The sequence below is a fragment of the Eriocheir sinensis genome, chromosome 26 (assembly GCF_024679095.1).
Source record: "Eriocheir sinensis breed Jianghai 21 chromosome 26, ASM2467909v1, whole genome shotgun sequence".
NCBI classification, from domain to species: Eukaryota; Metazoa; Arthropoda; class Malacostraca; order Decapoda; family Varunidae; genus Eriocheir; species Eriocheir sinensis.
Window position 1 is genome coordinate 15935163 of NC_066534.1, and position 27975 is coordinate 15963137.

At 42.1% G+C, this 27975-nt stretch overlaps 2 protein-coding genes and 1 long non-coding RNA gene across 7 annotated transcripts in view; 1 reads left to right on the top strand and 2 right to left on the bottom strand.

The window, feature by feature from the left end:
- LOC127003823 (uncharacterized) overlaps nucleotides 1-4191 on the bottom strand; it is an 11290-nt gene extending 7099 nt beyond the window's left edge. The window contains exon 1 of one of the 2 annotated variants that reach the window (XM_050870885.1): nucleotides 4048-4191. In XM_050870885.1, coding sequence (XP_050726842.1) covers nucleotides 4048-4096 — 49 coding nt within the window. In that variant the 5' untranslated portion in view covers nucleotides 4097-4191. The remainder of the gene's footprint in view (nucleotides 1-4047) is intronic. The other variant, XM_050870887.1, reaches the window with a different exon arrangement.
- Nucleotides 4037-14030, top strand: LOC127003824 (uncharacterized). Of its 2 annotated transcripts, none has more exons than XR_007757425.1 (3): nucleotides 4037-4178; nucleotides 6913-7065; nucleotides 13882-14030. It is a non-coding gene; the product is annotated as an uncharacterized LOC127003824 (long non-coding RNA). The 2 variants fall into 2 exon arrangements; XR_007757424.1 differs by having other exon boundaries at nucleotides 4164-4300.
- The window catches only part of LOC127003819 (dual oxidase-like), a 138542-nt gene continuing 121019 nt past the window's right edge, over nucleotides 10453-27975 (bottom strand). For 2 of the 3 annotated variants that reach the window (XM_050870879.1, XM_050870878.1), the window contains exons 11-25: nucleotides 27272-27394; nucleotides 26307-26508; nucleotides 25357-25542; nucleotides 24008-24739; nucleotides 23711-23886; nucleotides 21026-21189; nucleotides 20425-20615; nucleotides 19170-19353; nucleotides 18356-18524; nucleotides 16853-16990; nucleotides 16121-16331; nucleotides 14919-15083; nucleotides 13864-14019; nucleotides 12897-13025; nucleotides 10453-12659 (exon numbers count right to left, since the gene is read on the bottom strand). In XM_050870879.1, the coding sequence (XP_050726836.1) occupies nucleotides 12531-12659; nucleotides 12897-13025; nucleotides 13864-14019; nucleotides 14919-15083; nucleotides 16121-16331; nucleotides 16853-16990; nucleotides 18356-18524; nucleotides 19170-19353; nucleotides 20425-20615; nucleotides 21026-21189; nucleotides 23711-23886; nucleotides 24008-24739; nucleotides 25357-25542; nucleotides 26307-26508; nucleotides 27272-27394 (3055 nt within the window). In that variant the 3' untranslated portion in view covers nucleotides 10453-12530. The remainder of the gene's footprint in view (nucleotides 12660-12896; nucleotides 13026-13863; nucleotides 14020-14918; nucleotides 15084-16120; nucleotides 16332-16852; nucleotides 16991-18355; nucleotides 18525-19169; nucleotides 19354-20424; nucleotides 20616-21025; nucleotides 21190-23710; nucleotides 23887-24007; nucleotides 24740-25356; nucleotides 25543-26306; nucleotides 26509-27271; nucleotides 27395-27975) is intronic. The other variant, XR_007757415.1, reaches the window with a different exon arrangement.

Consider the following 27975-nt stretch of genomic DNA (forward strand, 5'->3'; position numbering starts at 1 on the left):
TATATATATATATATATATATATATATATATATATATATATATATATATATATATATATATATATATATATATATATATATATATATATATATATATATATATATATATATATATATATATATATATATATATATATATATATATATATATATATATATATATATATATATATATATATATATATATATATATGTGTGTGTGTGTATAATTCAGGAAAAAGCGCAATGATATTGAAATGTGCACTAACAGGAAGTTTCATGTTCTAGGAAGATGCAGAGTGTAGACAGGAAGTCTCGACCCGGAACCAAAAGCGTATGTTTGTCAGGCAACGAACCGGCTTCTTGGAAGTGATAATATCGTATCTGTGTGACGAGTTTCAAGGAAAACCTTAAGAAAATTAAAATAAAGCAGCAGCCATGAATCTACTGTTACAAGTTTAGTGCACTGAGCTTACATACTAGGAATGCCTTTTAACATAGTATTATACGAGCTCGGCGTCATGCAGATTATGTGTCGTGGAATACATCCAGACCCTCCAACCCCCAACCTCTAACCCCATCCCGCTACCCCCAGCCTTCAGAACCCAAATTCCACCCCAACCCCCAACCTCCACCCCAACCCTCATCCTTCACCCCATCCTTAAACTCTACCCTCAACCCTCAGTCTGCACCACAACTCCCAACACCCACCCTCACTCAACCCCATCTCAACTCCCACCCCCACCCCCACCTCCACCCCCAAACTATACCACAAACCCCAAAACCCCACCCCAACCTCCACCCTCAATCCCCTCTACCTTTCTACACTCCCCACAACCCCTCCAAGTCCACCTCACTCATGTAACCCCCCACCACCCTACCCCAAAAGTCCTCCACTCCACATCTCCTCATTCCCCCCCTAACCCCAACCCCTCCACCCCACACCCCTCCCACACTCAGCTCATCATCCCCTTCAAGCTCCTCCCACCTCCACCCATCACCCTGTCAACCCTCCAAGCCTCCACCCCAACACGTCACACTTCCCAACGCCCGACAACCCCCACAACCTCGCACCATGCTCACCCTCACCCTCTACCCCCTTATGCCCATTGTTTAGAAACTTGACACTCCAAGCTGAAAACATATACGATATCGCTACGCTGCTGGTAAATACAGAGATCCTTGAGGCAGAGAAATACGTGCTACGCTGCCGGAAGTGACCTGTGATTGGCTGGCACACGTGGGCGCCATTGTGTGGACAGGGAAGGTCTTGCTACCACGGGTGAATGCCAGCAGTTCTCAGCCCATTCTTTACTTTTACAAATAATAGATAGATGGGAGGCAAAACTCCGAGGGAAAACTGGCTGCCCAGCGACAACTTGCGGATGTGTGTGATGTGGATGGCGGTTTTTCGCTAAAATACTTTGTCTGTCCTTAATTAGACTGGGTCTTTAGTTGATGGAAGTTACGAAAGGCATGTTGTTCGTCGAAATACCATGTATTATATCAAAAAACATCAGAATCATGTTGTGGAGGTAGCAGTTTTCATCCCATAGTCCCCAACGAGGCGAGTTGTCGCGACTCCCCCTCAAGGACCTGTCGGAAAATAGTACCCATGGGTCTGCCCGTGGAAGGACCGAAGGGCGAGCTGTTGTTGGTCAGAATAAGATGATATGAGTGGGAGAGAGAACTAGACCATGCTGAACGGGGCTGAGTGGCGTAATGAGCACTGAGAAGGGTGCGGGTAGCCTCATTATTATTACGGTAGCGTTTGTTTCTCCCTCTTTCTCCTCAGCTGTTGGTTGAAAGTGACTCACAACCAAAACCAAGACCAGATATATTAAGTAAACTGAAGAATGATAAAGCCCCAAACAGGATGTGATCCCGAAGGAATGTTATAAAGAGAGGGTCAGGGAGGGACTGAGGGAGTGCATGAGTAGTTCAAACACATGAGAAGAGGAGAGACTGCAAGCAACGGTCAAATAATGCGAAAAAGTGTTGTTTTGTGCGACATATGGAGGCAGGTAAGGGGTGGGTTTTTTTTTTACGTAAACGAATGAAAATCTAGTAGTTAGGGCCCTGAAAAGTACAATAAATTCGTAATGAAGTGTGTTATCATGTTCTACTGCCAATCACTGAGCGCTGATGTCGGAATTTTTATTTAATTACCTCGGCCCGCGGAAATTTTAAGAATCCGGCTGCGGGCTTCAAGATTCAAGAATGTGACTGAATGGAAAATAACATACAGGAACGGAGAGGGGTTTGTGTGGAATGTAAAAAAGTGGAAAAATGTGATAGATAACGCAGTGAAAGATGAGGGACTGAACAAGTGGAAGAATGAGATGGAGAGAAAGGAAACCATAGAGCCTGTAGACTGCATGGTATAAATGAGAAAAAGGCCCCAAAGTATGAAGAGTAGTATGAGGGAAGCCTGGGAGGTGCTCTCTTTTCCGAGCTAGCTAGGGCACAGTGTTTGAATGAGAATGCAAGGAACTACAGACGCTCCGAGTCCCGCAACAGATAAGACTGATAAGTGACAGGGGAGTGGACGAGACTGTGGAGCATGTATGGCAGAAAGAGAACGAAAATGATGCAAGTCTTTCTGAGTGAGATGGAAGGTGAGGTGGATGTCTGTTGATAGGACGGGAAGAGAGTGCGGTGCTGGGGGTGAGTGGAGTCATGAATAGACGAGTGATTGAAGCAGTGAAAGAGTTCTTGGAATAGGTGTGCCGCGCAATATGTAGGGAATAGTATTTTGTCCCATTTACGTAGGGTACTGTCTGTTCTGTATGTTGGTTTTCTTTTCACAAGTGCTGTCATTTTAAAGGTCTGACATGGGTGAAATCCCAAGCCAAGATGTTTTCTTTTCACAGGAGCTGCCGTTATAAAGGCCTGACAGGGGAGAAATTCCAAGTCACCAATGAGGAAACAGGAAAGTAACGTACTATTGAAAAGGACAGTGTGTGAGAAAAAGAAGAGAGGACCGAGAGGAGGACGACCTAAGAAGCGATACAAAGCGTTACAGGTCAAAAGAAGAAAAAGAAGAATCTGTGACATCAAGATCAAGGTCATCATGGCTGCCGCATATCTGCTGTCTGGCGGCGGTGTTGTGCGAAATAACTTGACCGACAAATAATTAGTAACATCGGTATCTGCGCATGCGCGGCTAGAACTCGTGAGTATTTCGCACGTAATTATCAACCTGCGAAATTATTATAAATAGCCCAGTTCGTACTCACACTGTTCTCTTTAGGTTTATAAAGCAACAGTAAGCGTGTAGGGTAATAATAAAGTTTGAGAGATATAAATAAAAGCCTCCTCAAGCAAGATATATCATAATGAGCCTCTAAATTATGATCGTCAATGCACTGATAGGTATTTTTTCTTATGTGGCTTCCTGACCTAGCTGCCATTGCCGGCCACACATTCATCACAAGATAGCTTTAGGTAATCACGGAATCAGAAAGTTTGTTCATACAATCTTCAGTATTATAATAATTAATCAACTCGTGCGTATTCCGCACGTATAGGACCTGCGAAATTATTATAGCTCAGCTCGTGCTCGCAGTCATGCAGTGATAGATATTCTTCTTCTTGTGGCCTCCTGACCTGCCATTACAGGCCACATGCATCACAAGACAGCTGTGACCGTGCTATCTGAGTTTGTTCATACAATCTTCAGTAATTTAATAAACTCGTGCGTATGTCGCACATAATTTTATTATAGGACCTGGGAAATTATTATAGCTCAGCTCGTGCTCGCAGTGTGCCCTGTGTAGGCCACCCGGCCTCTTGCAGTTTCCCCATGTTCTTATGTTCTTATGTTCATGCACTGGAAGATATTATTCTTCTTATGGCTTCGTCACCTGCCTTTAAAGGCCACATGCATCACAAGATAGCTTTATGTGACCATGGAATCTGAGTTTGTTCATACAATCTTCAGTAATGCAATTAATTGAGCATTGTCACACCATCCCTGGTATAGAAAACGAACTTGTGACCGAGCCTCTCCTTTATCTCTTTCTCTTGATGTCCAGCATCACTAAAACTGTGAAACAAATTACTTACCTTCTGGCCTCGACTTATTTCGCAGCTCTGTTGTTGTCAGGCCGCGCATGCGCAGGCACCGTCAACACTGTATTAACATCACGTTGGTATGGTGTTGACGGCGGACATGCACTGCCCTGCTTGTCCTAGAGGTGAGGACCTGACGTGTGTTGTTTTCACCTCTGCGGTGTGGCGAGGTCATCTTGTGGGTCACTGGGTATGGGTTTATTCAGCGCCGTGCACCACCATGTCTGGATTCACAGTAAACATGAAGGTAATACTGAAGTGTGGGGGCAGTGTGCGTGTCGCCGCGTGGGCCGGGGTGACGAGCCCAGAGGAAGAATCTGTTCTCCCTCCAGGGTGATAAGGAGGCTTTGTGGTGCAGTGGTTAGCACACTAGGCTCACAACCGAGAGAGTCAGGGTTCGATTCCCGGGCGGAGTGGAAAAATTTGGGCGGCTTTCCCGATGCCCTACGCCCCTGTCCACCCAGCAGTGAATGGGTACCAGGTATTAATCGGGGGTTGTGTCCCGTCTCCTGGGGTCTGTTCCCTTCTCCCATAATTCCTTCCCCTTCTGTCTCTTCCGGCATATGACCACAGATGTTGCGCCGACTAAACGAAACTTTCCAACTTTTTCCTCCAAGGTGACGAGGGTGTCCCGGGGGGCTGCTGTGTGCGTGGGGGCAGGAAGGCTGGAGTCTGTGAAGCACTGCTCTTAAAGTGTTGGTTAGTGGCACATAAACACCTAAGCAAAGAAACGTCAGTGAGTTAGTGGTGTGATAATCTTGTGAAATCTCGATGTTGGTTTGTTTCCATTTAGTATGTACAAAAATATATTAGTATTTACAAAATAGATCTACTTCTTAAGTAAGTGTACAGTAATCTTCATAATGGATGAGAGATGGAATGAAGGCAGTAACTAATAATGCAGTAGGGCTCACTCGTGTGTCCACCATATTGATGGCGAGTGAAATGACAGTTCGAGGGCTTGACCTCACTCCCTGGGATTAGCGGGCCATGTCGACTCCACCCTTTACACTTCCAAGGTTGTGGGTGCTCCCCACAAATCTGACGTAAGAAAAGCCTAATACCCTGTTAGCCCTATTCCTCGCACTAATACATTGCTTCCTTATATAGTTTTAGGTCAGAGTTCACTAACACTCCCAGATCCCTTTCACACTCTGCCCTGCCTATCGCTGTGGAGTCTAAACTATACCCGTGTAATGGGTTGCGTGTACCTACACAAAGTACACTACACTTGGTGATGTTAAAATTCATCTGCCATTTCTCTGACCAAGCTGACAGTTTGTTGAAATCCTCCTGCAGTGCTCCAGCATCCTCCCTTGTCCTAATAGCCACTCCTGCTGCATAGATCCACATACATAGGCCGAGCTTTGCCTGACGGAGGTGATGATGGAGTTCCCAGATTGGGGGTGAGGAAAAGAGACAAAATTGTAAATCCTACCCAACCCATCAAGTGTTGCCACTGCCACAGTCAATTTACAGTTTCACCCAACCAACGATTTTCTTACCAGGTTCATGTTTTTCTGGTGATAGATGCAGTGAATTGCACGATTTTGTACATCATTTCTGTCGCAAATGTCTACTTTTCGAGTTATGCCTCATGTGCCACCCAGACACTGCCCAAGAGTGAAAAGGGCTTTAGCCTAGTGGTCACTAAAGCTCAGCTGTCCAAATTTAATCAGGAGCTGTTTGCAAAAACTAGGTATGCTATGTCATACCATGTGATGTGTTGCTAAGCATGGAATGGAGTACAGTATTCCTATTAGAGAAACGGCAATAACGCAGTGAAAAATCTCGAAATGTACACCATTGAGTGCCAGGAATTGAACCCGAACCTTCAGAATAGAGGTCAGAGCAACAAAGCAACTGACCCCATGATGAGCTAAAAGGTCACTGCCAGAGGCCACTTTTGTGGCACTTAACCTGACATTCCAGCCCCACACTGTGGACAATGAAGGAAAGGGGACCCTGCTCACACTTATAGGTTGCTGGCAAGGCTTTTAATCAGTCCACAGTGGCACATATGGTGTTTATATACATTAGAACATAGAAATAATAAGACTTTCTGTTCTGAAGGCTGGGTTCAATTCCCAGCACTCAGTGGAGCACCTTTCAAGATACAATATGCATGATCAGTACATGAAGTTGAGAAAGAAAATCAAACTCAATGAAAACTTTTTTTTTTTTTTTTTTTTTTTTTTTTTTTTTCAACATTGTAGTATTATTAGTTTTTAGGGATCTAGCCAGCCACAACCAACCCCCTGGACAGACTAATATCAGGGAGTGCTGTGACAATAGGTTTCTTATCTACGGGTCAGTGTATAGATTGGAAATTATGAAGTATTTTTAACAGAATCTACAAAACTTACTCCTTAGATTTGTTTAATTTTGAGGTATCAGCTGTACCTAGCTAGTTAACCCCAAGAATGGATACATTTAGAAATTACAATAAAAAGCTTAGCATTTCCTGTTTCTTGACCCTGAATAGTTATCATAAATCAGAATCTGTTACCCACTGTTTATTTGCCTGATAATCTGAAATATCCCAAACACATGTAGGTAGGCCAGGTATTAGAACTCTCTATATATATCTATATATTTATAGATATATAACTATATATATATATATAGATATATATATATATATATATATATATATATATATATATATATATATATATATATATATATATATATATATATATATATATATATATATATTTCTTTTGAATGCAGACCCACAGAGCTTGTAGGCTTAGGTGAAGTAGGACACTGGCAGTCTGCCTCGGCCTATGAAGTGGCACAGTCCTTTGAAGTGCCATACAGTATCTCTCTGCTCAGCACTTGTGTTTCTCTCGACAGAAGTTGCTGAAAGTCAGGTTGAATGATGGACATCTGGACACCACGTCTCCAAAGACACATTTTCTCACTGCAAATAGCAGGAATGTAGTGTAGTGGAAGCAGCACTGTAGAGCTTATCATCAGCAGGAAGCAGCCAGCTGTCGGATGAGAGCAGTGAGTAGCAATAATTGTGGCAAATCCTTGTCATCAAGTTTGTCTTCCTTAGGGCCCTGCCAGTCAAATTTCCTTTACTGCCTTAGGTTGCTGATTTCAATGTACGTTATGTATATTCTTAAAGTAATGATTGTGGTCAAATTTCAAGTTGATGGACTTTGTTTTGAACAATACAATTAATACTGTAGGCTGTAGACTCCAAGGATTTTAAAAAAATAGGTACTTTAAAAAAAAATTACATAATACAAAAGTTAATGTGTATTTTAGACATTATAGTACTTTTATACTACAGTTGTCTCTTAACATTTGCAGAGGTTACTCATAGAGATCTCCTCCAATGTTAATTTTTTGCAAATATCTGCTGCCCCCATGAAAATTATTCCTAGACTGCCCTTTCCCTTTATAACCAAAGAAGAAACTTTTATATATATATATATATATATATATATATATATATATATATATATATATAAATATATATAAATATATATATATATATATATATATATATATATATATATATATATATATATATATATATATATATATATATATCTATATATATATATATATATATATATATATATATATATATATATATATATATATATATATATATATATATATATATATATATATATATATATATATATATATATATATATATATATAGGCTATATATTTCTTTTTATATATATTTAGTTATATATATATACCTAAGAGCTGCAGAACAGTGATTGCCCACACAGACAAAATAAACACCAAAATAATCATTTATGGGTCTACCCACAAAAAATCAAATCATTCACAGATATATCTGTGCATATTCAAATCCACGAAAATTAAAACTGCAGATGTTAAAGGGCTACTGTATTTCTTTTTTCACCGTTTTAGTTATAATATGACCCCTCCCATTGACTTTAATTTTTTCTTTTTTTTTCAAAATAATTGAAGTATTTTTAATGTTCTTTAAATCAAATGTTTAATCTTTTATGATTGGTTATCAAATGTAAGAGCCTGTTGGATTAAAAAAAACTAATACGTTTGCTTCAGATAGAGACAACTTCAGTTCCCCCTAATCACTGCTGTCCCACACCTCTCCTGAACTACCTACAATTATTTCTCAGTCTTGTAATCAATCACAACTCATTAACGAGTTGTCTTGTGTAGTGGAGTATATTGCTGAGTGAGACTTTACCCTCATTGGTGAATGAGAAATGTACTTTTGAGTGAGATCAGTCCTCAGTCACTAGACCAACAGTCCTTGCAGGAAGCTCACAAAGTCACAAGATCCTAGAATGTCTCGCAGTGCAATGAATCAAACTCCTTGAAATCAACACAGGGTGCCAGCATCCTCTGTCAAAACTCATGACATTGCTCCACCAATACTTGAAGCACTATGATATGCTCAGTTATTGACGTGACATGTGTAAACCCAGACTGGTCAAGTCTCTGCAGATTCAGCAGCCACAAATATGCATGAGTGATAGATGGGTGACCACTTTACATGGCACACTGAGCAGTGTAATTTATACCACAGTAGTTGTAGACCTGGCGGTCTCCTCTCCCATATCAGATAGGAACAACCAGCCCCCTCTTCCAGTCAAGAGGAATGGTACCTGATTGCCATACAACAATCATGACTGTATGCAACCCGCAGATCAAGGCATCGCTTCCAGCTTTGAGCAGCCCTGCACCAATGTTACAAATACCAACTGCCTTTCCACTTTTCAACTTTGTCACAGCCTTTATGACCTCATAAAGAGAGGATGGGCTTTCTTTAACGGGTGGATCAGCATCCACCATTTCCAACCCAGCAGATGGTAGCTATACTGCTCAGAGAGTCTGCTGTGTACAAATGCTCAAAAGTACAGTCTTGACCCCCCTACACTTCACTGCACTCTCAGTCTCAGAGTAAAAGGCTAGTCATCAGGTCAGTAATCCTTGCATGATCTCATTGATCCACAAAATATCCCAGAGTGCCTCACGATGCACTGAGTCAAAAGCCTTCTTGAGATTGACATAGGCTGCGAGCAACCCCTATCGAAACTCACGTCGGCATTCCATGAGGATGTGCACTGCTACGATCCGGTTAATTGTTGACTTGCCAGGCATGAACCCAGCTTGTTTATATCTCTGAAACTTTAGCAGATGAGATTTAATTAGCGTCAGCAACAAATGAGCAAGAGATTGAATTAGCATCAGCAACAAATTAGCGAGCACCTTGCCCGCCACACTGAGCAGTGTAATACCACAGTAATTGTTGCAGTCCTGTCTGTCCTCTTTCCAGATAGGGACAACCAACCTCCTTTTCTAGTCAAGAGGAATGGCAATGGACTGCCACTTGGCAGACAGCACTGCATGCAACCCACGGATCATAGCTTTACTCTCAGTTTTCAACATCTCTGTGTTGATATTACAGATCCCAGCTGCCTTTTCACCCTTCAACTTCCTCACAGTTGCATATTCAGGAGATAGTTGAACAAATCATACAGTAATACAAAAATAAGAAAACTGTATACTGCACAGGTCCAAAGTAGGTGCCTGGGTGCATAGCAAGTGAGGGATTTAGCACCCACAGCTTGTTGGTCCCATCTGATTGGTATGTGATGATAAAGGCTGCATGTTTTATTTCATTTTTTAACAAGGAGCAAGATTCACGTTTTACTACCGATCAGCTAAGACTTGTAAGCCGTGGAGATAACTGGATAGACTCGCTCCACCCTTGCTTGGCTCATGTGACAGTCAGCTGGCGTCTGCTAGATCAAGGAGTATGCTTGTAAAGCAGACTGTAGCCCTACAAACTGGTTACAAGAATAGTGACTAGTGATTAGTACACACTGCTTAAGTTCCATAGGCAACTGAGGGAAAAGTGTGGTTAGGCTGGCCCGCCCCACCCACCCTTTCCCTGCCTTGGCTGGAGTAAGGCCAGCAGGTGAGAACAGTGGCAGGATAAAGGGCAGTAGAAGGCGCACTGACTCGCAACCCCTTGCCAGAGTGGTAATAAGTCATAATTTGAGGACTACCTGCATTATGATCCCATTTCTCAACTACTCAACCTCCATGTTGATGATGTGCCAGCTGACGAACTGATTCAAACCATCATGATAGTCCTGCCTCATGTGATGGTGGTGCACACTACCTCTTACTCATTCCAGTCTAGCCAACTGCAATCCACTAAGTGTGATAGGACAACAAAAGCCTCTACAAGTGGCGAGGGGAGAGATGGTGGGGGATTGACAGATAATTTTCAGTATGATAGGAAAAAGGTCAACTCTGCTTGTTATCTCTGACATTTCACTGCATTTCTATACAATAGAAAGTAATATTGCCTCTGCACACAGCCGTTTGCTAATTATAAGTTGGGTAGTGTAAAAAAAGACTTAGTAAGTTGTATATTTTATTTTTTTCATATTTTCAAAATTTTATATAATATATATACTGCTACTACTCCTCATGACTTACCTCACTCACTTAGCTTATCACATGATATTAAGGAAAGGCAAACAATCCCTCTTTCCTCTGTTCCTGTTAATTACAGGTTTACTTTGCAGTATGTATAGATTGGCATTGATATACAGTTTTATTGATAAGGGAATTATGGTAGATATCAAGTAATACAGCCATCTCAGCCAGTGGACAAAACTACTTTTCTGAATGATTTTAATCAAGTAATCCATCTAATAACCAATTCAATAAGATGTTACCATATGTGTATACACCTGTTCACCCGTATTCGCAGGTTCACTATTTGTGGATTTCTCCAAAAATGCACAAAGGCGGCAGCAAAGTTGTTAAGGCCTGTGCATGCATGCATAAAGCAGCATAGAATGTCATAAGTAGTTTCTTCACCAGCTATGCATACTATAAACTGTACTGTCATTTACACACACTTCTTAAAAATACATAATCATTAAAATCTTTAACTATTGGGTACTCACCATGAATTCTCTACCATTTTCTCTTTCAACTAAAAGTGCTTAAGCATATCATACCATGCAAATGAATGCTTCATTTCTTAAAAAAATAGGTAATAAGTTAATGAGATGGGTAATTCATACTGGATAATAGCTGTAAGCACCTGCTCACCTGATAAACAAAAAGTGGAATGTCGGCAGTTGGGCCGGGCAGGTAACCAGCACTGGTACTAACAGAACCTGCTGTATGACTAGGTAACAGTATCAGACTGCTCAGTGCCGGTACCAGTGGGCGCTGCCAATGCAGTCTTCAGTATACTTGATACTGACAGGTCATCATACACACATTTGTATGCATGTGTGATGACATGTAGAATACGAAATACTGCACTGGAGATACCCGTTGGTACCAGTCCTGAGCAGTCTGGTACTGTTATCGTGTCACACAGCAGGTACTGTTAGTACCAATACCGATACTTACCCAACCCTGCAACTGACACCAGTGTGTTTGTTTATTAGCTGAACAGTTGCTTGCAGTTTTATAGTGATGATCCAGATTTTATTACAAGTTTCATATTTTTGTTGCCTAATTCTTACAGGAAGAAGCATTCATTATTATATAATATGCATGGTATGATATACTTAAGCAGCTAAAGTTGAAAAAGGAAATCACAGACTTTTTGGTGAGTATCCAACAGTGAAGTGAGATTTTAATGGGTACATAAACTTTGTACAGAGTTTATGTAAATTACAGTACACTTATAGTACATACAGCTGATGAATGATGCTGTTTATGCTGCTTTCAGGTAATGAAAAGGCTTTATTATGTACAGTTTGTGAAAAAAATTGTTTTGGGGGGGCAAGTGTGAAACATTCACAGGAGTCTGTGTCCTGTTGCCCCTACAAATATGGGGGGACAGGTATATATTGTATAATATTTTCAAACTCACCACCCACCCATCAGTGAACCTACCCACCAAATACCTTACCAAACCTGACCTGACAATGTAATCTAGCCCTACCCAGTAGAGTAACCAGACGCTCAAAATAACATCAAATAGTGAAACAACTTGAAAGAATATTAAAGTATTGCTTACAAAAATGGTTATTAGATTCATGTTCAGCACATCAAACTTGGTCAGGAAAGGGAGTTTTGCCCAACAGAGTGAAACAAGGGTACTTCTTAAATGATACCAGACTTTGATACATTTTCTAATATGTAAAGTTGAATTGGAATGTAATTATTGCCCTACAGTATTGTTTTCCCTGATGGTTCATTTTATTTAAAATTCTGCCAAAATTGCTTCACTGCAACACAAGGACTGCACTGATAGGTGTCGTACATTACCAGCGCTGATGAAAGGCTAGGCATCTACTATGTACACAGACCATATATATATCAGGAAGGAAGGAATACAGGGAAGAGATACAGAAAGTTGGGTGACATTGCCACAAACAAAGATAGAAAAATAAAAATGCAAAAACGGGGACATTTTAAAAAGGCGGCACCAAGTAACTTAACCATACAGCTGGGCGGGGCAGCAACACTCAGCCAAAGTTCTCAAAGTGGTGGATGAAGTATGGCAGCCGCCGACCACGGTTCACCTGCTCACAGGCATTGCTTACACTGCGAGTGAGAGGGTTTGGCCCACAGCTGAAGACACCGATTTTGGACACCTGAAAACAAGCAAATATTAAGGACCTATAATGAATTTGGACACACTGAATCGGATACTGTTTTCTTAGCAACAGACAAACAGGATCCTGGCTTTTCTTGGCAAGAGAGAAACAGAATCCAGGGTTTTCTTAGCAAGAGACAAACAAGGCACTAATGCCCAATCACTAGGAGAGAAAGATTTCCCAAATATAAGACTTCATGCTCAGGATAAAGACCTTCTAATCAATAATACTCACATAACTATGCTTCTTCTGCACAAATTTGAGGAAGGAAGTCATGTCTGGTCGGCCAAAGTGGTTGATTGCCTTGAGTCCAGTGAACATGCTCCTCTTGCTCAGCCGTTGGAAGTGGTTCTCACAGATGTACTGAAAGAGTGAAAGGATTGAATGACATAAATCCCTTTCAGGAGCACAAGGATGGCTATTGTTGCTAAGCATAATAAAGCAACTAACAAAGGGGGAGCATACGCCCAGCCCAGCCGTAGCATGGATGTCACTTCACTCCACTCACTCACGGCCTCCACTAACACTGGAGTACATATTATAACATTTACTCTTTAAAAAGTAAATTGATACAGATCACTGATGAAATCATAACTTTAATTTAGTTGTTTTGTGAAAATTACCTCCCATACGCTCCCCTCAATAAGTAATATATGGGCTCGGAAACTTTCATGCATACAAGGTGGTCTGGTGTGTGTTGGGGAGGGGAGCCGTGTAGACCTTTAACCCGGTAGCAGCGACAGGCCGAATTTGTGCCATGGTTTAAACCCCCAAAAATAGATGATACATAATCTGATCACAAATGCTTTGATATATATTATGAAATGGTTTGTGTGAGGGGTGATTTTTTCTCATTTATCTCGCTTGGGGGGACCATTAAGAAACATGATCCCCACTGCTACCAGGTTAATCCTATATACATAGTACTGTCAACTATCCCAATTACATAAATCAGCCTGTTCTTAGCACCTTCTCTCTCCTTTTCCCATCCCCAGAGTGTAACACAGAGCACTTGTTCCTGTCATTGCCTGTGGGTTTCTAGCTCCTATTCTTCAATGTAGATAGAGTAATTAATATAGTTCACAGAATGCAGATAGATATAATTTAAATCTCAATGTCTCAGTTGTAAACATAATTCTGGCAGCATAGAACCCAGTGCAAGCTCAATAGTCTTGTTCTCCCTCCCCCATACAACACTCACCAGCATTGTTGTTCTCAGGTCAAACTTGTGGAAGAACTGTGTTATGAAGATGTGCATCTCAAGCACATTGGTGACATCCTTGCGCTCAACGTCACGCAGCACGTCAATGAACCACTCAAACTGGCGGTGTGTCGGGCAAATCCACAGGAAGTACACCTAATGAGGAGAGAAGAACAGGGTATTGTATTCATTCATATACTAGTCATTTCTTCACCACTCACCCACAGTTTTTATTGATTAGCACCAAAAGTGCCCCAGGACAGCATTTCTAAACTTATTCTGACCTCGGCACCCTATGAGTCAAGCTGCTCAGTTCACACTATAATTTGATTCCAGAGACTACATTCACAACCGCACCTTAAAGTTAATAGAAAGTGTTATTTGAGGATTGTATTTCATTCATTCCACTGAAATAAGGAATCAGAAGTCATTATCATTTAAAACTAATCTGAAAAAATGACTATACATTGCTCAGAGTTGGTAATTATTGCAGTCTTGTTGCTTCCCTTTCTCTTTCACTTTCCAGATAATGACAACCAGTGCCCTTTTTCAGCAAGGAGGAATATCACTTGACTGCCACACAGGGAAGGAACAAAAGTATTTTTTTTTAATAATATTTTAATTTCTTTGTGCTCTAATAACTGTAGTCTTTGTAACCAGATTGTAGTGGCTTTTGAGTAGGCTGATTCAATTGGTGTTGGGCCCAAAGCACAGGCCACAGGAGTACCAAGCTCAGAAAGGGTTAGGTAAAACCAGAGCGAGCAGCTTAATAATTCACATGAAGTGGGGTAGAAAGCATAGAGAGCATAATTACTCATGCTATGGGCTCTACTATGGTCATGAGTTCTATCGAAGGAGAGCATAGTTTTCAGCCCTTGTGAAAACCTCTCAAAATGTGTTAAGTAACTGCTAAAGTTACACTGAAATGCCTGAGAGAGGAAGACGAAGACTCAAATAAAAAAACATGAAAATCAACATTAGGTTGCATGTATCCAAACAAATACTTTCAGCTGCAATCTGAGAGCATGATTGCATATTAATGAGGGTTTTCTTACCTTTTTACAAGCAACTCCTGAATACCTATTGGTTGATGTGCCAAACACCAAGTCATTGAGGATTGAGGCGTAGGGTGTCACGCCAATGCCACCGCCCACCATCACCGCCACCTCAAACTTGTACCAGTCCTGGTTGCCACCTCCAAATGGACCTTCAAGTCGAATCTGCATGAAATTTTGTGTGTGAGATACGGGAATTATTATAATTATTATAACTAGAAAAATGAAAGCCAAGAGTAGTTGAAAGGTACATCGCTGTTCATGGTGACAGGCTTGTTTGTAGGCAATATAGTGTTCGCAGGAAATACAAGGATGCTGCAGTGCATTATGGGTGAATTTGAGAAAATGTGGAAGACGGGAAGTTAAAAGTAAATGTCGGCAAGAATGTGGTAATAGTATTTGAAAGAGTTATGAGAGCAGATTGTTGATTTTGCAATGCCACTTAGAGCATGACAAAGTGTAAGATCTGGTAGGGTAAAGAGGAAATGGAAGTGACTAATTCAGAGTTGAGGATGTTTTTTATGTCAGTATGGGAGCACAGAGGGAGAGATAAGGGAGAAAGTAGTAAGGACAGACAGGTAAAAGGTGCATTGGAGGGTCAGGAATGGAAGAGGTGTGACCATGTGGGCAAAGGAAGGTTTAAGAAATAACACCATCTTCCCATGTCTGCCTCATACATCAGATATAGCTGTGGAATGTAGCACAGTAATCACAAATATGCACAATGGAAATGAGCTACATAAGAGGTGTATGTGGTGTGTCAAGATGGGATGGAGAGGGCAACGATGTGCATGTGACTTATCATTGGGGTGTAACAGCAAAGGGATTGGATGGTGAAGTGGTTCAGTGGGTCAAACATGGTACTCTTTGATGGTCTGGAGATGTGATAAGAATGAATGAGGATGACTGTGAAGGCTGTATACAGGATTAAGGGGGAGAATATCAGTGAAAGACCACCAGTTAAATAGATTGGTAGAGTAGGTGAGTATTGGAGGGAAAGAATTGGCAGGTGAGGGAATGAATGTGCTGAGAGGGAGCTTCAAAATGTGGGAAACCGGAGACGTTTTTACTGCCTTGGGGAAAGTTCCTGTGAGCAGACGGTGTTGGAGAAACATTAGAAAAAGAAAAAAAAATATATGTACAGCTATTGATCATTGCCTTGGGACACCTAGAATCGTTAAGTAACCTTCTCGAAGACTGACCCTGGGAGGATTCTCTTCATCGTGAACATAGTTGTGTGGGTCAAAGAACTTGCGCAGTTTCCACGTCCACGGTCCCTGAGCCTTGATGTGGCAGGAGAGGAAGTTTTCATGTGGTGCGGAGGTGAGGGTGAAGGAGTGGTACTCTGACTGCCTGAAGGCCGTGCAGGAGAGGCGCACCCACTGCCCACTCAGGTACTTGAAATTTGGTGGCCTGTTGGAAGTGATCATGTAAGACAGTGAGATTACCAATGCAGCAATAAACAGTATCACCTCCCCACACATTTAACATTATGGTAAGGAGTTGAAAGCTGTCTGGAGTCAATTGGTGGTCCATTGGAATGCTCGAACATTGCAATGAGATTATCAATGTAGTGATATTTAATGCCACCTCCTCCTATTCTTTATTGCACACATATGAGGACTGTTTGTAGTATATGTAGACTGTTTGGGGTTGCTAACCATTACAAAAAGGAACACAACTTTTATAAAATCACCTTGGGAAATTTACAAAGAATGATCCAAGAATCATTTCCTCCAGTCTATGTTATTTGATGAAATGCAGTATTCTCAGAAAGATATGGAACTGCATTCTATTAGGTAGTGATTGTTTTAATGGTGCATTGTGGTGTAGCTACATATAAAGAGAGAATCTGCTCAAGGTATCTAATAGAGCTTCCTGTGAAATGTATTATTAGACTGCCATGTGGGAAATACTTGGTCCCAGGAACGTACCTGTAGAACTTGACTTTGACCACATCTGACGGGAGGAGTTCTGTCTCGATGATGTCCAGCTCCATGTAGCGCGTGCGTAGACTGATTATCTTGTCCAGGGTGTAGATGATGCCTGGACCCACAAAGAATATCCAGAACCTGTCACAGGGAGGAGGAAGCTGTACTCCACTCTTGGCCTCAAGCAGACATTGCATCAAAACTCCAAAGTATTTATGCTAACAAAAGATAGAGAAAAAAAGTGCCATGCCGGTTAAATCCATTGGGGCTTCAGAGACTGGGATGGAACCCAACGCAGAGTATGCTTGAGTAGACGTAGTCACTTGCCTTGAGCTCCAACCATCCTCTCAACTAATATTGCACCTCTCATATATCTAACACAACATTCCTTCTCTTCATATAACTTTACCCATTAGGATTTCACCTGCAGGGGTTAGCACTACAAGGTCTTTGCTGTCCTGCACTTGGATGTTATTGGGGGAGGCAACACTTTCAAGGGTGAATTTTAACCCCAAAGCCAATTCCAATAGGAAGCTCAATAAATAATTCTACATATTGTTACTTGGTGCAAAATTGCTTCATCAATTTTCAACATTTAAATACTGAAAGAGTTGCATAAAGAGGAATTAAAAAAGTTGTTCAAAGTTTTTCGTTATGCAAATATATACAATTTTTTTGTGTGCGCGATAAATGTCAAGGAAAATCATTGAGCATTTTTTTTACGGTACATATTCTTCTCAGCAACAGAGTGGAATACTGAGAGTTACATACAAACTTAAGCTTTGGGCTATTCTAGTAAAGGGACCAAATATGACCGGCAGGCACCAGACAGTCACTAGGCTCTTGGTTCCTCTCTCAGCACACCCCTTTTTTTCCTGAAGCTGCTAGGCCAAGTGCTATCCAACATGGTCAGAAGTGGTGTTATGCAGCACTACAAAACATTAAAAATTCATGCTAATTGACAAAAACTGAATGTTCTCTAAGTAACTGGCTGCTCCTTGCCTTGACCCAATCCAGCCAGACCATCAAGTGTGTCCCCTTATCCCTTATCTTGCCTCGGCCACAAAGAACTTCATCTAATAGTCCAAAACCATCTAACCTCAAAATAATGGTAGAATTTATAAATATGGTAGCAGTGATGATCATGATGATTTGCTGTATACTGTGCATCTTCTTAACCTGTCCGATGCGATTGGCATGGATTTGGCTTTCACTGGTAGCCGGATAATATTATACTCCCAGGCCTTTCCCTTCTGCCCCTGTGGTGGATAGTGGAGTGTTTCCCATCTGGTATTGGTGTGCTGGATATCCCCTCCTAAGATGCATAACTACATTTTTCTTCATTGAATTGTAGCAGCCTCTTTTTTGTTCCATTCCTGAAGCTTGGTGAGGTCTTCTTGTAGGAAATCCACAGTCAAGGAATCAAATACAAAACTCTCTAGCCCTCAAAAGCAGTGACAAGGTCCTATTAGTGCTAGATGAGGATGAGTTTTAGTGTGTACTGACCTGGGAGCACCGGTGAGTCGCGCCAGGCCATGCAGGAGAGACAGGATATAGAGCAAGACGTACAGCTGGTGGGTGGACCAGAAGAACTTGTATGCCTTGCGTCGGATGACCGGATGAGCAAAGATGAATATGATGCACATGATGATGAACAGCGCCACACCTGTCAAGCCTGGAACACAAATGGTATGGGATGAGCCAGGTGAAACACAGTGTAGTGAAGGTAAAAGTTGGATGTATACAGTGGAGCTGCTCATGGCTATAGTGCTCATCTCCACTGCATTGGCCCTTCAAACCTGTGGTGAGAACCCATGACCCAGAGACATGAGCCAGTGTGTACTCCGGGATTGCCACAGCTTGCCTTTCCCAGGTATACCTATTTATCAACCATCCCTAAAGGGGAGGATGAACAGCTGGGTGAACTGCACGCAGACTGCCAGGGCCAGGATTCGAACCCAGGACTGCAGATTTAAAACTAGGCACACTAACCAAGACAGGATCACAATAGGTAATTAGTACAAGATAAAAGAAAAGTGGACTGTGTAGAATGATTAAGTACAATTCTTATTATGCCTTACTGTTTATAATAAAGGAAACAGAAAAAATGTACCTACATATTTGCCCTCCCACAGGGGCATCACCAAATAATCTGTCGTATAATACAACAGCCTGACATGCACATACTCCACCAGGTAACCAGTGACTGCAGGTCATTGATGGCTAAGGGAACAATGTAGCAAACAGTGTTGGATTAATTTTTAAATACATTCTCAAACAAAATAATTGAGTACATGCAGCAAGATGGTACAAAACTTACCAGTAAGTGTTTGGAACAGCCAGTAGCCAACAGTTGGCTTCTGGTCTGAGGAGAATGCAATCTCTTGGGTAAGGCACCTGAGGTTTTCCACTGGCTGTGTTGACACATGGTAAAAGTTGACGAGATGGCCACAGGAGTGGAGGATACTGAAGAACAGGGCTGTGCAGGCAACGATCTTGTGAAACTGTGGCAACAACGGGCTAAAGTTAAGGATTTTCATACCTGGCTAGGATGTGTGTTGAATGAGCTCAAGTAAGACACGAAATTATATTATTGGTAAGTCAGCTCCACAATTAAGCTCAAAATGTACACCACTGCTTTATTACAGTTTCTCTGATGCCTAAAGTGAAGCTGTTCTCAATGTAAAGTTTGCTCTCTGTGCTCTTAGTTTCCTATGAACTTTATGTCCAAGGTTAAAAGTATTAGACCACTTTAAGAAATGGACAGACTTTGTTGATTAAACTGTTTTGTGCTTTACGTTTAGGAACCAGACCATAATGGACATATTTTCTAAATCATCAATTTGTATTTTACCTTTTAGAAACCAATGTAGCGTGACCACATTTTGTTTGCTGTAATTCCATAACCTTTCTGTATCAGCTTAAATAAACAGTTTAAATAGGGTAAAGTTTATCTTCCCATTTATTTGAGCCAATAGAAATGATAGAGGCAAGGCAGCTACAACTATAGAAGGAAGGATTTTGAAGTAGCAGAGTGGAGGGAATTCTGAGGAGCTGGAGACGGGAAAACTTTCAAAATCTTTACAAGTGAAGTTTGGGAAAGCAAGTGCTACAAGTATGAAGAAGGAAGGAAAAAGAACTGGTAAATCAAAGCTAGGTAAATACAAACATGAGTAATGAGGAGAATAAGAAAGCCTTGGGTCATATTGTGTCAACAGTAAATAAAGATTACTGGAAGTTCTATTAATTTTGCTGTTTGTCATAATTTCTAGAATCTTTCAAAACAAGATCATAATATATTTAGACTCAGAGTGCAGATTAATCATGTCCATTGAAACTGAGAGATGTATCAGGACATTACACTTTTTTCTCCTTTTATTATGATTCTTTATAAGTGAAGTAAAGTATGTAATGCTGTGGCCTGTTTCCATGTATTTAACTCGACTTAACAAATTTCAGAAATGTGAGTGCATTCTTCAAAGGTTATATTGCTGCACGCCCGTGTCCCTCAGCTTTGTGAGATGGATGTTTATTTTGGAGCTCGATCTGAACGCTCAATCTATGTTACGGCTTACCTGAATGTGTGAGTCAAGGGGAATGTATTGCTGGAAGCTGAAGTCCTTGAGCTTGGTGAGTAGGTTCCTGGACATGGTGAGAAGCAGCAGGGAATAGCAGAAGGACAGGGAGGCGGCCGCTCCTCTGGTGATGGCAATGCCCACCCCCATGATGTGTCGAAGGTCCGTGTGCTCCGCCATGAAGGAGTAGTCTGGGGGCACCGGGGCAACACACTTAAACATGTACTCATTGGGATTGACTACATGAGATATGACATAGGATAGTTTTTGCACCAAACCAATGTTATGTTGGTGGGATGGTGCTTTAGAAAACAATAATACTATGGTACAGCACAGAATTGTACAAAAATTGTTTTACAAATTTACAATGCCCTATGAATATACAATTTCTTAATAGATCTTTGAAATGGATGCACAATATTATATCACAGAATAGGAAAGGGAGGTAAGTGAGTGAGAAGTACGGGCAAGTCACTATACCCACCATCCTTTTTACAAACCCTTAGTCCTACCTACCCTCAGCACTACTGAGAATCACTTCCCACTAGTAATATTTGCACAAATTTTATTGAATCTCCCTTCTTGCCGAGAGGATACTTACGGATGAAACGCTCACAGAACAGAGCAATGGTGATGACATAGAACACAAAGAGATAGAACACATTCTGTCTGTTCTCCTCCAGGAAGGTTGCAATAGAGTCGTATTTCTTGAGCATCCAATGACGGTTCCTTTCCCTGATCTCAGAGATGTGGAAGCTGGTCATTCTGGAGACAGTAAAGAGCAGAAATGAGTGCATATTCATTTAATTGTACCTAAGCTATTGGATCAACCTTTATAAGCCACAGGGAACATTTAATGCCTATATTGCCCCGTCTCCTCATTCATCATATTTATTTTATGATTATTTTGCTTAAAAGTCTTTGCCCTTTAAATCACTCCTCCAAATCATGGGTTTTGTTATAAGTTCCTCACACACTGGTTGTGAAAAGCAACACTGCTACTGAGCACAGCCTTCAAGTTGATCCACTCAGCACTGCAGACTCTCATGATGCAAATTATCTGGGTTTTTACTCACACTCACTCACTCATTCACTCATTCACTCACTCACTCACTCTCTTGTTAATCAGGCAATGCTTTTAAATTTATGCATTCAACATTTTTATCTATTAATGTTTTGCTGACAATATGTTAAATCAATGAACAAGATTTATATAGACATCAAAATAACTACATTACCAGTTAACTGTGCATGCTTTTGCATACTTTTCTGCTCACAGTAAACTAGTACTGGACAAAATGGTTCTGGAAATACATGCACAGGTTATGCAAACATCCACAGCACAGTGAACAGCCGTGTTAGTCACTGAAAAAGATGAATGAATCTCTTGAAATAATAATTCCCATTACTCTCCTGCTGGGTTATCATACTGAAATACACTCATTTATTGAGACATGCATGTTCATCGTGAGTAATTCTTTATGCTATATTGACCCATTAAATCAAGTCTGCTTTCTGGGTGCAGTAATATTTGCACTAAAGTGGCCATGTCGTCATGGTGTTGTGTGCCGCCATGCCTGTACTTGGCCCAGTCTACGCAACAGCTATCTTTAAGTGCAAGTATACTTGTGGCTGTGAGTTGTGAACACTTCCCATCACTTACCATTTATTTGGCTTGCCCTGCTGGTGTGATGCCCATCTTGCTGTATGAGGAAAGTGGTGATGCTGTTTGTGTAAGAGGCCAGTGGCCAGTTTCTTTTTGGTAACCCACTGAGCGTGGTGGTAATGGTGGTGATGTACATTTTTGTTAAGGAGGCAAGTGTCAGGCACTTTGAGTATGGTGGCAGTGCTCATACAAGTTTATTGTATGTGGCAGTGATGTTCTTCACTACACAGAGTGACAAAGCTTGTGTGACCAGGTGGAGGGGATGGTTTGTTGTGTGGTGATGCATTCATATAAAAAGGTGTTCGTAGCAGAGGCACCACTGCACTTATGTAAGCATGTAACAGTGATGGCACTTATTGTAGATGGCATGATGCCACCATGTAAGAGTGTGGTGGGAATTATTTGTGTGTGTGCAAGTGGCTTGTGGTAAGGGTGCTAATGGAGATGGAACAAGTAAGCCATGGCTCGTCAAACCTGTGTGGCCTAGTTAGGGCTGCAAGACAAGCTGCCTTCTACCAAGAAGCTGCTGTGTGCTGGATGTGAATCTGTAACTCTCCAACATCAACTAACTGTACTGTGCCAGAGCCATCCAGCCCTTACCACCTAGTGGGAGGCAGCTCCTGGTGGTGCTGGTTGTGTTAGGTGGCTGGGAGGAACTCTTCGCATTATGAATGAAAGTGACTGGTTGAGAAAGCAGATGGTGGTAACACCACTCACAAATGTTAGTGGTGACTTGACGTCTTGTTTATGCAGCCACTAATGACAAGAGGGGCTTGTTAGAGTGAAGCTACTCATCACTCCATAGTGACCAACTTTTCTTTTTACGTTCAGCCTGTTGCACCGGTAGGCTATCTTTATGGGGCCTGCTGGTCGGCCCCAGCCCGTTCATGGTGCAGGCACGTTTGAGGATATCATGACCAATGTTGCAGCTTCAGATTTCTAAAAGTAGAAGCTTACACATTAACTATTCTCTAGTACTGTTAAGGGTGTTCATACAACTGGCATGGGGCTGAAGGCTGGAACTTACTACCACACCCAAGTCCCTTTTGCTAATGTTACTGGTTACATGGAATCTTATCAATGGTAGTGGATGAATACTAACAACAGATCCAAAACTGGTCGCTGTCAGCATGAGCAGTACCTCTTTCTGGTGTTTGAGAAGTAAGCAGCATCATGGTGGTGGTGATGGGGGTGGTGGTGGTGGTGGGGGTGGTAGTTTCAGCAGGAAAAGGTGTCAGCAACGATAAGGAGACGGAAGCAGTGGTCAGCATCAGTAAGGTGGATCAGCAGCACATTAAGAGTCACCAGCAGTAATGGCAGATTAGCAGAATTACTGGCAGCATTAATTGATTAGAGGAAAGAAAAGCTTTGAAGCCTTCAAGAAAACTGTTGCTAAATTTATTAAGCAGAAAGGAAAAGCTTGGACCACTCAGTGACCAGTAATGCAAAGCAGCTGTAAAATATTAATGTTACTTTGTTAATCTTTTGCCTCCTTCAAGAGTTATAATCAAGGCTTCTTGGAGCTTTATTAGGAAGGTGTGAGTGCAGTTACTTATCCGTCTGTTAGTTGTGTTGCTGCCATGCTTCAGCCTAACACCCCCTCCCAGGTGTGCGACTCACCTCGCCACATTGGTGGAGGTATCCAGGAAGTTCTGCTTGGCCCCTTTACAGTCAAGGCCAATGGCAATGAAGTCTCCCTTGTATTCACGCATCATCAGCTTGAAGTCATCGTAGGTGAGGGAATCCTTGTGGTCAATGCCAGATGAGCTGAACATTCCATCAATCAAATCCTCAACCTGCAACATGCATGGAAAGCAGCACCATCAGAGGAGCAAGCATGAAATTCAGATGGAAATGTGACAAGATTACAAGATGGAAAAGAAAAGTGGAGTAAATGGTTACTATAGGTTCACATACCTCTTGGTTACTAACTGTGTTAGTCTTGGCAATTTCCACAAGAGAACGCAGCATCTCTGAAAGCTCAGTCTTGTCAATGACACCATTCCTGTCATTGTCACACATGTCAAAAATAATGCGAAGCTTGTCATCAGTGGTGCCCTTGCTGAAGAGAACAACAGTGTCCAGGAACTCCTGGAAGGAGATGCGGCCGTCGCTGTCTTTGTCCACGATGTTGAACATGCGGCGCACAAAGATGTCGTCTCCCTTCATGCCTAGAGCCCGTGCAAATTCTTTTTTGGTGAGAGAGGTGCGCATCACCATCACCACGTCGCTAGTGGCATCCTCCAGCTTCCTTTTCTCACCTGGCTTGAGGCCAAAGGTGAGTTCATAAGCTTCTCTAAAGAAGTGCTCGAGGCGCTTCTGGCGGCGCTCCTTCGTTTCGGCGTTGGCCAGCATCTGCTCCTTGTAGGTGTGCACCTTCTCAACTACTTTACGGTGAGAGCTCATGAACTGCTCCAGCTTATTGATGAACTTGCGGCGTGCAGCATCCGTATCAAACTCCAACACCAGATCGTGGTCTTTGGGTGGCCGCAGCAGCACCATAGGCTTCCTGTGTGCATCCTGTGTGATCTCCACCACCAGTGTCTCCACATCATTCATGCCCACTGTGCGCAGTTTCTCACCCTTGCGGTTGACAGTAGAGATCTCTTGCTTGGGACCAAACTTGACTTTTACAATGCGTTTGTGATTCTGGGAAGGAAGAAAATTTTGGATAATGAACAGAGTAATGACATGTTTCTATTCTATCTTTCAAGGATAACTGTTTACTTTTTCTAAGCTGTCTCACTGTTGATGATAGGATAAGTAGCTATGTCTACAATCACAAATACTTTACAAATATTCAAACGCTAGGCATTAACCTGCCGCAGAGTACCACATCATGATGTATTCACCATTCAGTCCTTTGTTGTCGTGTTGTTCTATATCATCCCGCTTTCAACAAGGAAACAGACTGTCAAGCATTTTGAGAAAAAAAACTCCCTTGTTTGTGTTAGTCAGGTTTGTCTTTTGAGGTCCATCCTAAGCAGGCACTCTACTCCTTTGTTTAACTTGACACAGTGATGCTGCTTCCCCTGATGTGTCTGACTCATCACTGTTTCTGTGCTGTCTGTCCCATCTGGTATGTGTTCCCATGCCTGGCACACACTTATTGACCTGTTCCACACAGCTGTATTGAAATGTAATACCTGGGTAAGTTATGCTATACTGCCTGCCTCATGCCGCCACTACTTGACCTGTTAATGGTGCCGGCCTTATGCAGACACCTGTGCATGTGTTGCCCTACCCTGCCATGTTATGCTGCTCACCTGATGCAGCCACTCCTTCACCATCATCTTGTCCACACTGCGGCCGTTGTTGTTCTCCTCCTGCATGGTCTTGAAGTGGCGGCGGCGTGAGTTCTGGAATTTGACGGTGGCGTATCCAGCCCCGGCACACACCAGGGGCACGGCGGCAAGCAGGATGCACGAGTAGATGTATGTCACCTCGGAGCCCTGCAATGCAATACAGTGTTTCAGTTTTTGGTGACATAATAAACACACGTGGAATAGCATTGCTCAGGTGAGCACAAGCTTTTAAACTTTGGATATTTTGAATGTTTGGCTATTGTGGATGAGGACTCCCCCCAGTTAGTTCGATTTACAAAAAGTTTATTGTGAATTGAATAAATGTTCTGTCGTGAGGCTACAAAACTGTGTAATCAAGGAAAAGAAATATTAGTGTGGAAAGATAATTTTTCAGGGAAGGTTAGTGACAGGCAGTGGAGCAGGAGTCATTTGAAGGTGCCAGTAACATCGGTATCGCACCAAACTATTCATAGGAGTTCTTTTACTGGCTTTTATTATAATATATGAGTCTTTATAATGAAAGCATAATTGATCTATTTTAAGAATTTCAAAGTTACAAGCTGTTAATTCAAAATATGGATGATCCCGGTAATATTTGATTCACAGCTTGACTATTCACAGAGTGGATAGTCAAGCAAGGGTGAAGGAGGATAAAATTACTGGATTTAGGGAGATATTCAGACCACATAGATCCAATAGTCCAGCCAAGGGGATCTGTCCTTAAACTGCAGTATTTTTTTTATTATTATTATTTTTTTTTTACAGGAAAGGAGACAGCTCAAGGGCAATAAAACAAACAAAAAAGCAACAACAAAAAAAAAATGCAAAAAGCCACTCTAATAAAACCAAATGGAATAAGAGGCCAAAAGAGAGGTCAGTTTCAGGAGAGGAGGATAGGCCTTTTCACTCACCTGGAAGTAGTCATAGCCTTGGAGGTACTGGCAGGGCTCCATCTCGGCGGCGTTGAGTTGCTTGGGCTGCGGGCAAGGGTCATCGCTGCGGTGGAAGAAGAGTTCACGCTGGATCTCTTCAGGGGCCACCGATGAGGCGTTGACGATGACATCCCAAAGCTTGACCTGCCGGATCTCCTCCACCTCCTCTGGCGTGAACAGCCTGTGAGTTGCATTGGGAAAAAACAGTCAGTCACGGTGGAAGGAGGAGGCAATTCTCTCATAGGTACCATTCACTCTGTTCTCAGGAAGGCATTAACTGAGGGTAGTCATCATTATCACATCAGCCACTATTAGTCTGGAAGGATGAAGGTCTTTCCCAACAGCGAGATCCACTTAAAAGACACTTTCATGAAAGCCAGAGGTACTCATGAGTGGAGGAAGGCAAAAACGTTAGCAGAGGATTTCTCATGAATGGAGGGAAGAGGGAAGCAAAGGAGGACTTTGGATGAGTGGAGGAAGGAGGAGAGGAGGAAGAAGGGGAGGCAAACAGAAATTTTCATGAGTGGAGGAAAGAAAGGGAGGCAGGAAGAGGACTTTTCAATAGTGGAGAAAGGAGGAGGAGGAATGAAAGGGAGGAGTTTAATGAGTGAAGGGAGGAAGAAGGAGGAAAGGAAGGAAGACAAGCAGAGGACTTTAATGAGTGAAGGAAGGAAGGGAGGCAGGAAGAGGACTTTTAATGAGTGGAGAAAGGAAGACAAGCGGAGGAGGACTTTTTATGAGTGGAGTAAGGGAGAAGGAAAGAAAAGGATCAGGGCAAACACAGGATTTTTCATGAACGAAGTAAGGAAGGAGGAGGAAAGAAAAGGAGGCGAGCAGAGAACCATTTTAGGAGTGGAGGGAGGAAGGAGAAGGAATCAAGCCGAGAACTTTTCATGAGTGGAGGAAGGAAGGAAGGAAGGCGAGGCAGCGTCAGGACCACTCACATGTTGTCGGTGTTTTCGAACCAGAACCTGTCGGCGTCCCGGAGCCTCGTGAACTGCTCCTTGATGATGGCGCGGAAGAGTGGCCCCGGCCCTCCCTGCGTCTCCAGCATGCCGCCCACATACCTGCAGCCAACGAAACACTTAGTCACAGGTAAACTAGGCAGAGGCACACTCAATCTCAGGTACACTGGATACACTCAAGTCAGAGGTTAGGTTAGGTTAGTCAAAGGTAAACTATACAGAGGCACACTCAGTTTCAGGTACACTGGATACACTCAAGTCAGAGGTTAGGTTAGGTTAGTCAAAGGTAAACTATACAGAGGCACACTCAGTTTCAGGTACACTGGATACACTCAAGTCAGAGGTTAGGTTAGGTTAGTCAAAGGTAAACTATACAGAGGCACACTCAGTTTCAGGTACACTGAATACACTCAAGTCAGAGGTTAGGTTAGGTTAGTCACAGGTAAGCTAGACAGAGGCACACTCAATTTCAGGTACACTAGATACACTCAGTCAAATGCACACTATATAGAGGCACACTTGATCACAGGTACACTAGATACACTCAGACACTTGATAGAGGCACACTCAAGTCACAGGTACACTAGATAGAGGCTTCATTAGCTGGTTCGTGTGCGCCATTACAGTTAGTATATACTCTGTCACAAATAAAATATAATTGCATCGTAAACTTGAGCTGAAGT